Here is a 12,484-nt window from a genome sequence, read left to right on the forward strand (position 1 = left end):
TTTTCAAACCCAAAGTGGAAAACATAGACAAGGTCAACCATAAAAGGGGTGCCACTTTAAGACTTAGATAAGAAGGAATTTCTTCTCTCAGAGCCTTGGAACTCCTTGCGAGAGAGCTGCGGGCACAGAGTTCTTGTGTATATTTAAATCTGTGATAGATTCTTGATCAATAGGGGAATCAAGGGTTATGGGGAAAAGGCAGGAAAATGGATGGGAGGAATGTTGGATTAGCCATTTTCCTATTTAATGAAGGAACAGGCTCGAGAGGCCAAATGACCTACTACTGTTCCTATTATTATGGTCTTAATTGAATTGATCAATTTCACCAATCAAATCAAATCTAGTAATGTTATACAGCCTTGAGTCTCAGGACAGAATGTTTCCAACCAGAGCTGTACACATAGAATTTTGAACAGGGTTGAGTAGATTTGAGCTGAATGTTCAAATCCTTTAAAAAATAGTTTGAGCAGCATGGTGGCTCAGTGATTAGTGCTACTGCCTCAGTGCCAGGGACCTGGATTTGATTCCAGCCTTGGTGACTATCTGTGTGAAGTTTGCACATTCTCCGTGTCTGCATGGGTTTGCTCCGGTTCCCTCCCACAGTCCAAAGATGTGCAGCTTAGGTGGTTGGCCTTGCTGAAATTGTCTGTGGCGTTTGGATAGGCTAGGTGGGTTAGCGATGGGAAATGTAGTCAGAATGGGATGCTCTAGGAAGGTTGCTGCCGACCTGATGGACCGAATAGCTCCTTACACACTGTAGGGATTCTATGATTATGCTTTAAGAATTCACTTTTAAGCAAATCTGTCATTTAAAACATTAACTGCTCATTTGCTGTGCTATAAACAGTTGACTCGGATAACAGCTGCAATTAGCATCAGCTGCATTTATCTGTTGACAAAAAACATCCAGAAATACAAGTTTCTTTTTCTCCCTCAGTGGAAGATGATCTCAAAAGTGCCTTCTCCAAGGAATTTAAATCCACCTAAAATATTAGGTTTTGAATTTCTGAGTGACAGCTATCTACAGTGATGACAGAAAGTCTTTCCCTCTATCTTGGTTTAAAAGGCAATTTTAAAAAATCCTTTTTTTTTTTTTTTTTTTTACAAATTGCCAGGCTTTTGCTGTCCTTCCATATTTCCAAAATCTTCACTCAACAAGTCAGTGAGATTAGAAGACCACCAGTACTTATGCAATATTTTAATAGGCTCTTTAGATACAGCATACATAATGCAAAGGCACATTCACAAAAATCCTTTTTTTTTCTTTACAGAAATTTAGAAAAGAATTTAATTGTTAAAAATTGTTTGCATAAAAATATGACTTGTCTGAAGCAGCACGAGACAGATTCCAAATCTGTTGGAAACCACAAAATTCAGATCTACCAGGATTCTTTATATTATAGAGGGGCACTCGGGAATTCCAAACCCAATTTTCCAGGAAGGGGAGACAAGGAACAGCAACTATCCCAAAGCCAAACTCCTGGAGCAGGGAAACAGAGATTCACTTGTAACATCTGTTCCATTCTGACATTTGAGGGTTACCAAATCAGGTACAAGTTTGAGGTGTACATGCATGATCGGCAAACATCGCCATTTGGAGACATAATTGAATTTTTGTAAAAAGCAAGGTCCTCAACATCTCTTGGGTCCATTGTTAAACAGCAAAAATCACCTTCCCTCTCCCCAACTGGTTGCTAATGTATGAAAATTTTTTTCACAATATTGAAATATGGTGTATTAAGAAATACGTTACATCCTGTATAGATACTTTTTTTTTTTTAAGATGTGCATTTTCAAGCTGACAATGGGAGAAGAGAGCGTGATGGGATGTAGAATAGGCACTGGTCCTTTACAGTACAGCACCAGACTCAATGCAAACAAACAAAAAAATAGTTGTAGGGTAATTCTGCTTCCTGAGTAAAAGTACTCAATTCATGCCAAAATTAGCTCCAGTGTCAACTTCATCAAGGTAAGATGGTTTTCCAAGGTCAAACATTTGAAGTTAGTTTGTCAGACTAGGTGAATGTCCTTTTCCTAATTTATATATTAGTGAAAACAAATTTTCACATGCAGCATCCAAATGTCAGAAGTAACTCCATATTATTTGTAGAAAATATGGCCATAAGCAAGGAGATTGAGTGATTGCACATGCAGCCAATGTTATAGAATTGGAGGTAGGATCAAAATTGTAAGAATATAATTAATCTCAGCATTAATGTAACAAGACTACCCTCTATTTTCACCTTCTCATTCCTAAAATGCCCAAAAGAAAGGATGCCTGTGCTATCTCATCCTCCAGTGTAGCACTGAACAAATAAATAATTTGAATAAAATAAGGGGAAGAAGAGAATTAACCCTAGTCAGCACTCAAGCAATCCTTCTAGTCATAGAGTTAACACTGGAGAAACTGTGGAACTCCCCAAGCCCGTGGCTGGGAATGAAAGCACCAGACAGTTTCAGGCCTGAGATTCCTAAAAGAAAAGAAGCTAAAAAGAAAAGAAAACAATTGCAATAAAGCACCCATTGTTTTACCATTTGGCTAGAAAAAAATCCCCTGAAATAATTCAGGTTTAACTAACCGGAAGATACGGCATAGTGGCTATGTCGCTGTACTTGTAAAGCAGAGGCCAAGGCTAATTGCTCTAGGAAACAGGTTCAGATCCTACTGTGACAGCTGGTGAAATTTAAATTCAATTAGTTAAAATTAAATTAGTTCAATTGCGACCATCAATTGTCATGAAAAAAATCTGATTCACTAATGTCCTTTAGCAAAGAAAATCGATCAACTGTACCCTTTTAACTGCCCTTTGAAATGGCCTAATAAGTCAGCCAGTTCAAGAGCAATTAGGGATGGGTAAAAATGGTGGCCTTTCCAGTGATTTCCAAATACCATAATACAGGTGTATAGAATAATTACTTTGTACAAGTCAAATACATTATTCATTCAGCTTCAAATTCATTATAAATATATGCCCTGAATAAAAAATTTTAAGACTGAAGTGTCACAGACCTCGTGTACTGCAAACATATATTAGAATGGAAGAACAGAGAACTAAAACATATGGAAGGAGTCACAAGAAATCTCACAAAATCCACATACTTTTCAGTGACCCAGTGGCCTCTGCTGTACCATACAGTTTAAATTATGGAGAGGTCCAAATAAACAAATGTCAAAAATCATTTGCACATTCCCATTCTTTTTACGTTGCATGAAAAGTAGCAAGTTTGGTGGGAAGCTAAATTTGCAGGTTGGCTGTACTGAAGTCAGATGGGGATAATCTTCCAGTATAAGAATCAAACTTTTGGGCCTTATGTAATGCTAATTAACATATCCAAAAAGGTGAACCTGCACACATGGCTGTCTCCAAACCCAACAGCTCTCACTATGCCCATCCATTCATTTTAAAAAGGAGAAACAATGGTACAAAACATAGGTAGAAAATTACAAAATACTACCAACTTATTTTTGTGCTTTTCTTTTTTTTTGCAAAACTAAAACCATTTGAAATGTTTAATCAATTTCATCATAATATATTTTGGATAAAGGACCAAATTTACAACTTTGCTCTGCAAGGCAACAGGTCAAGTAGAGACAGAGACAATCACATTAATTTACTTAATCCGATGGCAGCATCAATCCATAGCAATAAACTTTTGGTGAACTAATGCTGCAGATTATATACTTCTATATAATTTAAAATGCTGATTTTGAGAAATGAAAAATGAAATATGAAATAAAAAGCAAACACAGCAATGGAAACTGTGCATGTACACAATATTAAAAAGGCCCCATGATTGTTAACACAATTCAGAAAACCCCGTTGAATGTATTTTATAATCACAGTGACCAGGAACATTAAAATACGCAGAATGGTCTGACACGATGCTTGTTCTGGCTTCTCAAAGTACATCAGCTCTTTTATCCCGGACTTTGCTTCTTGCCTTGGTCCTTGCTTTAAATGCTGCAGAGTTGTACAAATGCTGTTTCAGGAAAGGATGGAAATCAACAAATTACTCTTTCCTTCTAACAACAGACGCATATATATAATAAAAATTGTGATGGGAATAATCCATTGGATTTTATTTTTAAAAAAGCACATTAACTGGCAACCTCTTGCTAGATGCTTCCCGAAGATAACAAGAGGTGGTGGAAATACATCTTCTTGGACACTTACTCAGTAATTAGACAACAAACATGTGCATTTTTGAATGGATTAGTTTAAGATATTTTTTAAAATCAACCTGTTCAGATGCATTATGATCTCTGAAGCAGGTGGGACTTGAACCCAAACCAGTGCCAACACACTGGTAATCAGAACAGAAACAAATAATTAGCAGGCTCACAAAGGCAAGTAACTTCAAAAAGGTCTGTTGTGGCGCAATCATAATGGAAAGACTTTCAAAAACAAGACACAAATATTTCAAACTATATCCTAATCATAGATCCTGTAAATTGGATGTAGAGCATAATTACTTAAGATGTAACACTCAAATTGTTGAACAACGATTGCATCGGAACCTCCACACAAGGAGGAAGAGAATAGAGGAAGGCCAATTGTAAAGTCATGCCATGGTTCTCTGATGCAATTTCTAGTCAATTAGAGAATACTTTCATATTTGAATCAAATTTCAAGTGTTAGGCCAATTAGCCAACAACTATTTGCTGTTCAAAATTCTTGCCCACATCAGTTCTAGGTCACAGTGGATCCATTTTCAAGAGAAATCAGATTCATTCATGCCAGCTTTGCGACTGAGGTCAGAGGGAAACGAAACACAAATATCATTTGTATTTCAAATCAGATAAGATTAGTAAAATGTGTAGGTCATGCTATATTTAAATATCTAGAGAGAGATTTCCAAACTTACCTTTTCAAATCTTGAAATTTTATTGGCCCTGATAGCAGCAGCATCTAGCATTAGAGGTGGACCCAGTTCAAAGATATCCCGCAGTAATTCGTTATGCTTCAGAAAGAAAGTGTTGTGAAGTTGAACGATGAGTTAAATTTATACTTTGACAAGTTTTCAAAGTAATAAAATTGGTGCGCTTTCTTAACATGGCATGCATAGAATATCTTAAATATAATGACCAGTATAATTTTGCATATTTAGCAGTTTACAAGCTTCAAGATCTCCCGAGAACACCAGTCTGGAGCCAAACCGATTATTCCATTCAAACAGTATAAAGATTAAAAAAGACTACATTTTTAAATTTATTAAGGGATAGGAAGACAAAACCATATGATTTCTCATAACTCCTGCTCCCCATAACTAAGAGGCTTCTCAACTACAGTGGTCTCAGCAGCCAGTTTAACAGCACCCGTATGCAGCCTCAAAGAAGGTTTCTGACCCACAATATCAAGTCTAACTAGCAAAAATTTCTCCCTATAATGTCTGAATGATCAGTCCTAAACCATATAGCCAAAAGGTCCTAAATGGAACCTGTTCTGTGTGAAAGTCTGGCCTGTGTCTGTGGGAGCCATTAGGATTGTTATTAGAAGGGAAGAAAACAGTGAGCTCCGCTTATAATTCCATTTTATTATCCACACATATACATGTCAAAGTACAGATTCCAATAGCTATTGATCATAGCAAGTAATTCCGATCAAATCAGCTTTACCTAATTTGTTCAGCATTTGCCTTTTGTTCTTTTTACCTGCAGATGGTGCCTGATACCAGATCCAAGAATCTCCTTGAAGGCATCATAGACTCTTCTTTTAACCCAACTATCTATGTAAAGGCACTCAATCCCAAATTTGATTGTTTCCTCTGGACATACTTCATCCTACAAAGAAACAGAAATTTATCATTTAGAAATTACTTTTGATTCCATTTTTGAGACAATCAACGCATCACACGAATTAGATTTACATATGCATAGCTGTCCTATCTTCCTACAAACTCCTGACAACTTCCCTTTTAAGACTAGCAATTACCAAAATACTTTTTCTAAAATGAAAAGACTACTTGGGTTAAATTCTTCTGCTGGCAGATCATCAATTAAGTAATAAACTCAGTTGTTTTACGTTTACAATTAATTATTTAAAGTTGAAGTACATTGCATTGCTTCTTCAGTGCAAAAGGGCTCAACATACCTACAGAAAGCAAAATCAATCTCCCATTATTTAGCAGTGTTTAATATAAGTTCTAATATCTACTGGAGTTCGGAAGTCAAAATTTGGCTTACGTAGTATGGTAGCCATTTAAGTGAATACACAATGTTATAACTTAATTTCTGGCACCGATTATCCAATTTGGGTGAGTAATAATGTCAGTCAGTAATGTTTGTGTGCAATTAGTCCTTAAAGAAAAAACTCCCTCGCAATGGAAAGTTCCAGGTCTTTCCAACTGGCTATGCAGCTCAGTCAGGAGTTTTTCCAATTTTATCTTTCCAACAAATATTTTATTTTTAATTGGCAAATAAATCTCCAGTTAGCTATGCATTTGCTAAGTGATGGCACCAAGAAACACATCAGTTTGTACATGTAATTTATTTGATTGATTGATTGTTTGATTTATTGTCCCGTGTACTGAAGTACAGTGAAAAGCTTCATTTAATGAGTGGTACTGGCAGATCATGGTAAGCAAAGATGTACAGATCAAAAAGGCATACAGGTTACATTGCACAGGGTATGTGCTAGGCAAGATCAACGTAAGCAAGTTCTGCATTATTTGGAGCTACAGAGTCCATTCATCAGTCTAATAATGTCCAGAAGGAAGCTGTTCTTGAACCTTCTCATGCATGTGTTCAGGCTTCTGTATCTTCTGCCTGACAGAAGAGGTTGTAGGAGATCATAACCAGGTTGCGATGGGTCTTTGATGATATTGCTGCCTTTCCGCAGCAGCGAGCCATGTAAATAGAGTTCATGGATGGAAGGTTAGCTTCCGTGATGGTCAGGGCTGTGCACACCACCTTCTGTAGTTTCTTATGGTCCCGGGCATAGCAGTTACCATACTATGCCATTATGCACCCAGACAGTACCTTTCAATGGCACATCTATAGAAGGTGATGACGGTCCTTATGGACATGACAAATTTCCTGAGCCACCCGAGGAAGAAGAGGTGTTGTTGTGCCTTCTTGACTGTTGCATCTACGTGGGTAGGTCCAGGACACGTTGTTGGTTATCATCACTCCGAAGAATCTGACGCTCTCCACCCTTTCAACCTCAGTCCCATTGATGTAGATGGGGGTGTGTTCTCTTCCTTTCTTTCTGAAGTCAATGATCAGTTCTTTACTTTTGCTGACGTTGAAAGAGGGGTTGTTTCCATTGCATCACGTCACCAAGCCCTTTAGCTCCCTTCTGTATTTCAACTTCTTGTTAAATATCCGTCCCACTACAGTGGTGTCACCAGCGAACTTGGAGATGGCATTCATTTAGAATTTGGCAACACAGTTGTGAGTGCGCAGGGAATACAGTAGGGGCTGAGGATGCATCCTCAGGGGGCTCCAGTGTTGAGTGTTATTGTGGAGGAGGTGCAGTTACCTATCCTCACTGACTGCAGCTTATGGGTCAGTAAGCTGAGGATCCAGTTGCAGAGGGCGGGGCTGAGACCAAGGTGTCTCAGTTTTGAGATCCGTCTGGAGGAGATAATGGTGTTGAAGGTGGAGCTGTAGTCAACTAGCAGGAGTCTGACGTAGGTGTCTTTGTTGTCCAGATGTTCCAGGGATGAGTGCAGGAACTAGGGATATGGCATCCTCTGTGAATCTGTTATGTAGGGTAGGCAAACCGTAGGGGATCGAGGCTGGGGGACTACAGCTGATATGGGCCATGACCAGCCTCTCAAAGCACTTCATGATTGAGGTCCGAGCGACTAGGCAGTAGTCATTAAGGCACATCGCATGTGCTTTCTTAGGTACAGAGATAATGGTGTAGGTGGGGACTTCAGCTTGTAGGAGGGAAGAAGTTGATGATGCCAGCCATCCAAATTCATGGAGAGCTGGAGAAGATTCTTCATTTTCCTAAAGACAGGGGAACACAGCTAGAACTGAAGTCAATACTCAAAACATCAGTTTTTGGCAACAATGAATTCATTGGTGCAAATTCATGCAGCCAAGTTCAAACAGGCCACTGCAGATCAATCAGGTACAGTCTCAAATACTTTTAACTGCAACCCCCCTTGTTTCACTACCAGTCGATGGTCTACTGTCCTCACCCAGAACTCCTGATAGATGGAAAGATAGAATCATTTCCAGCACAGGAGGCGGCCATTTGGCTCAGCATGTCCGAGTAGGTCGAGAAAGAGCTAATCACACATTCCAGCTCAGGGCCTGTAGCCCTATAGGTTACAGAAATCAGTTGGACACCCAGGAATTTATTTTCCAACAAAGACACCTACGTCAGACTCCAGCTTATGACTACAGCTCCGTGTTGAACACCATTATGCCCTCCAGACTGACCTCAAAACTGCATGGTCTTGGTCTCAGCTCTGCCCTCTGCAATTGGATCCTCAGCTTTCTGACCCATAGGCTGCAATTAGTGAGGATAGGTAACTGCACCTCCTCCACAACAACATACAACACTGGAGCACCCCCAAGGATGCAGCCTCAGCCCCCTGCTGTACTCCTTGTACACCCATGACTGTGTTGCCAAATTCCGAACGAACGCCATCTACAAGTTCGCTGACGACAGATACCTAACAACGACGAGTCAAAATACAGAAGGGAAACAGAGGGCTTGGTGATGCGGTGCAATGAAAACAATCTGTCTCTCAACATCAGCAAAACTAAAGAACTGATCATTGACTTCAGAAAGAAAGGAGGAGAACACACCCCCATCTACATCAACAGAACTGAGGTTGAGAGAGAATGAAGAGCATCAAGTTCCTCAGAGTGACGATAACTGACGACCTGCCTGGACTTCCCATGTAAATGCGACAGTCAAGGCGGCACAACAACGCCTCTTCTTCCTTAAGCAGCTCAGGAAATTTGGCATGCCCTTAAGGTTCCTCACAAACTTCTACAGATGCATGGTTGAAAGCATACTGCCTGGTATGGCAACTGCTCTGCCCAGGACCGTAAGAAACTACAGAAGGTGGTGCGTACAGCTCAGACCATCATGGAAGCCAACCTTCCATCCATGGACTCTATTTACACAGTTCGCTGCTGTGGAAAGGCAGCCAACATCACCAAAGACCCATTTCACCCTACAACCTCTTCTGTCAGGCAGAAGATACAAAAGCCTGAACACACTCAGGAGCAGGTTCAGGAACAGACTGTTGAATAGATTCTAGCCTCAAATAATGTAACCCGTATGCCTCTAAGTCTTTTTGATCTGTACATCCGTTTTTTGCGGTGATCTGCCTGTATCGCTCGTAAACAAAGCTTTTCACTGTATAGAGATAGTAGGAACTGCAGATGCTGGAGAATCCGAGACAACAAGGTGCTGGGCTGGATGAACACAGCAGGCCAAGCAGCATCATAGGAGCAGAGAGGCTGACGTTTCGGGCCTAGACCCTTCATCAGAAAAGGGGGAGGGGAAGGGGGTTTTGAAATAAATAGGGAGAGAGTGGGAGGCGGATAGAAGAGGGATAGAGGAGAGGATAGGTGGAGAGGAAACAAACAGGTCGAAGAGGCGGGGATGAAGTCAGTAAAGGTGAGTGTAGGTAGGGAGTTAGGAAGGGGATAGGTCAGTCCAGGGAGGACGGACAGGTCAAGGGGGCGGGATGAGGTTGGTCGGTAGGAGATGGAGGTGCGGCTTGAGGTGGGAGGAAGAACAGGTTAGGGAGGCAGGGACGAGCTGGACTGGTTTTGGGATGCGGTAGGGGGAGGGGAGATTTTGAAACTTGTGAAATCCACATTGATACCATTGGGCTGCAGGGTTCCCAAGCGGAATATGAGTTGCTGTTCCTGCAACCTTCGGGTGGCATCGTTGTGGCACTGCAGGAGGCCCAGGATGGACATGTCGTCTGAGGAATGGGAGGGGGAGTTGAAATGGTTCGCGACTGGGAGGTGCAGTTGTTTATTGCGAACCGAGCGTAGGTGTTCTGCAAAGCGGTCCCCGAGCCTCCGCTTGGTTTCCCCGATGTAGAGGAAGCCACACCGGGTACAGCGGATGCAGTATACCACATTGGCAGATGTGCAGGTGAACATCTGCTTGATGTGGAAAGTCTTCTTGGGGCCTGGGATGGGGGTGAGGGAGGAGGTATGGGGGCAGGTGTAGCACTTCCTGCGGTTGCAGGGAAAAGTGCCGGGTGTGGTGGAGCTGGAGGGGAGTGTGGAGCAGACAAGGGAGTCACGGAGAGAGTTGTCCCTCCGGAAAGCAGATAAGGGTGGGGAGGGAAAGATGTCTTTGGTGGTGGGGTCGGATTGCAGATGGCGGAAGTGTCGGAGGATATATCTGTATATCTGTACACGTGACAAGAAAATCAATCAAATCAAAATCAAGTTTTTGCCTCAAAAGTGAGTTCCAGATCTCCACCAGCCTCAGAGTGAAATCATTGCTCAATGACCCCCTCCAATCAATTTACTATGTACTTTATCATAGAACCATAGAATCCCTACAGTATGGAAGCAGACCATTCAGTCCGCTGAGTCCACACCGACCCTCCAAAGTGCGCCTCACCCTGACCTATTCCCCTACCCTATCTCTGTAACCCTGTATTTTCTTATGGCTAATCCACCTTGGGCAATTTAGCTTGGCCAATTGACCTAACCTGCACATCTTGAGACAGTGGGAGGAAACTGAGCACCAGAAGAAACCAATGCAGACATGGGGAGAATGAGCAAAGTCCACACAAACACAAGCTAAGTCACGCAGTTCCAAGAAAAAAACAAATGTTTGTATTCTTTCCACCTCAGATGCATTCTCAATTCACCACTCCCCAAGGCTCCCAGACATTTCTAAGAATACTTCATATAAAACACATGTGGTACACAAGTGCTGGCAGAAATGGCCTATTACTGGCATTGTAGAATTGTAGTTACTGGGTTACATGGCTAAATCTGAATCATACCAGGTTTACAAGAGCCACAATGAGATAAAGAACCAGTTAATCTATTGTTGACGGATTGACAAACATTAGCCAATGAAAATAAACTTTTCCTTAAATAAAGTCGGGGGTCTTGTTGACATCCATCAAAATAGAATCATAGTTTTAATACCTCAATTTGTGTGTTAGCACTCCTGACAATGGAAAGCTCATTTAGTTCCGGTCTACATTAATATCTACTGCACCAGACAAATGGAAGCTTGCAAGACCTGCAGATGCTGGACTCAGAGACAACACAGTATGGAGCTGGAGGAACACAGCAGGCCAAGCGGCAGAGGGGCAGGAAAGGTCCTGACCCGAAATGTCAAATTTCCTGCTCCTCTGACGCTGCCTGGCCTGCTGTGTTCCTCCAGCGCCATACTGTGTTGTCTCGTCCATTAAGAGATGTTCTGTTTTCAAATTCTTCTCCACTGCAATTTTATAGGCCTCAAGAAGTCTGAATCTATAAAGTGCCTTTACAACCCTGCTGTCAATGGGCTGGGAAGGGCAAATTTTAGGGGAAACGGATTCTTCCAGATATCCTAGTGTCAAAAGAACACCTGCATAGAATATGCCTCCAGATTAAAATGGATTTTGCATTGCACATGATACTTTAATCCATTAAGGCAACAGTGGAGCTTTAAAAAAAAAAAATCTTGGAATGACTTATAGAATTTTCTTTAAAACTTTAAATGGTCATTTTATTGCACAAGATCATACATTGCTAATTCCTACCCACCAAATATCACTGAAGTTTCAACTGGTTCCAATTCAACCTAATGAAGACATTAGCAAAATCAGATAAGATAAAGTTTCAAAGTCAATAAATCCAAGCATGTACAAATTTTTCATGAATAGCGTGCTTTGATGTATTGGTTTCTTCCTTGTAGGTTAGAAAACACAGCGCCCATCTTTTTGTGTTTGAGGTAACTTGTACAACACTTACCTCAATGAAATGCAAGACATCGCGAAAAATGGAGCGCTGTTTTCGTCGATCATTTTTTGCTCTGTGTTTGTTACTGTCGGTTGCCAAGCTCTTCAGCTTTTCACAAAGTTGATCAGTGCCTTCATACAAAAAGTCCTTTGAAAATAAAACAGCAAGAAAATGGAAATTAATATACCACAGGGAATGGCTAATTCATTGAATTTGGGTACATCAAGCCACCATGAGACCACACAGAACATTTGTGTGTTTCCAAATGGGAATCATCATAAACCAAACTGATAATTTACACCTTGCTGCACTGCAGATTTTCTTTTGATGTTCAAACCTCAGTACAACCTAGAAGGTCTCAATAAATACTGGTGGAAAGGGTAAACCCTCATTCAATGGGATGAATTCCATAAAAGGAGGTCTAAGAAAACTGGATTTTAAACACAAAATTCAGCACCAAACTTAATATGCATCTGTGGGACAAACATGTCATTTGGTTCATGCACCCGCAATAGCAAATCATGAAGGCAACTGCTTGTAACCAGACATGACAACATTTTGTTTCTAAAAGTTAAGAAAGAAAAT

At 40.9% G+C, this 12,484-nt stretch overlaps 1 protein-coding gene across 2 annotated transcripts in view; it reads right to left on the reverse strand.

Annotated features, from left to right (window-relative positions):
* Positions 1-1,183: 1,183 nt before the first annotated feature.
* The window catches only part of ifrd2 (interferon-related developmental regulator 2), a 37,034-nt gene continuing 25,733 nt past the window's right edge, over positions 1,184-12,484 (reverse strand). For both annotated transcript variants that reach the window (XM_020528266.2, XM_020528265.2), the window contains 4 exons: positions 11,912-12,046; positions 5,654-5,782; positions 4,867-4,962; positions 1,184-3,981 (listed from right to left, as the gene is read on the reverse strand). In XM_020528266.2, the coding sequence (XP_020383855.1) occupies positions 3,901-3,981; positions 4,867-4,962; positions 5,654-5,782; positions 11,912-12,046 (441 nt within the window). In that variant the 3' untranslated portion in view covers positions 1,184-3,900. The remainder of the gene's footprint in view (positions 3,982-4,866; positions 4,963-5,653; positions 5,783-11,911; positions 12,047-12,484) is intronic.

This window comes from Rhincodon typus, chromosome 16, assembly GCF_021869965.1.
Source record: "Rhincodon typus isolate 14 chromosome 16, sRhiTyp1.1, whole genome shotgun sequence".
Taxonomy (NCBI): domain Eukaryota; kingdom Metazoa; phylum Chordata; class Chondrichthyes; order Orectolobiformes; family Rhincodontidae; genus Rhincodon; species Rhincodon typus.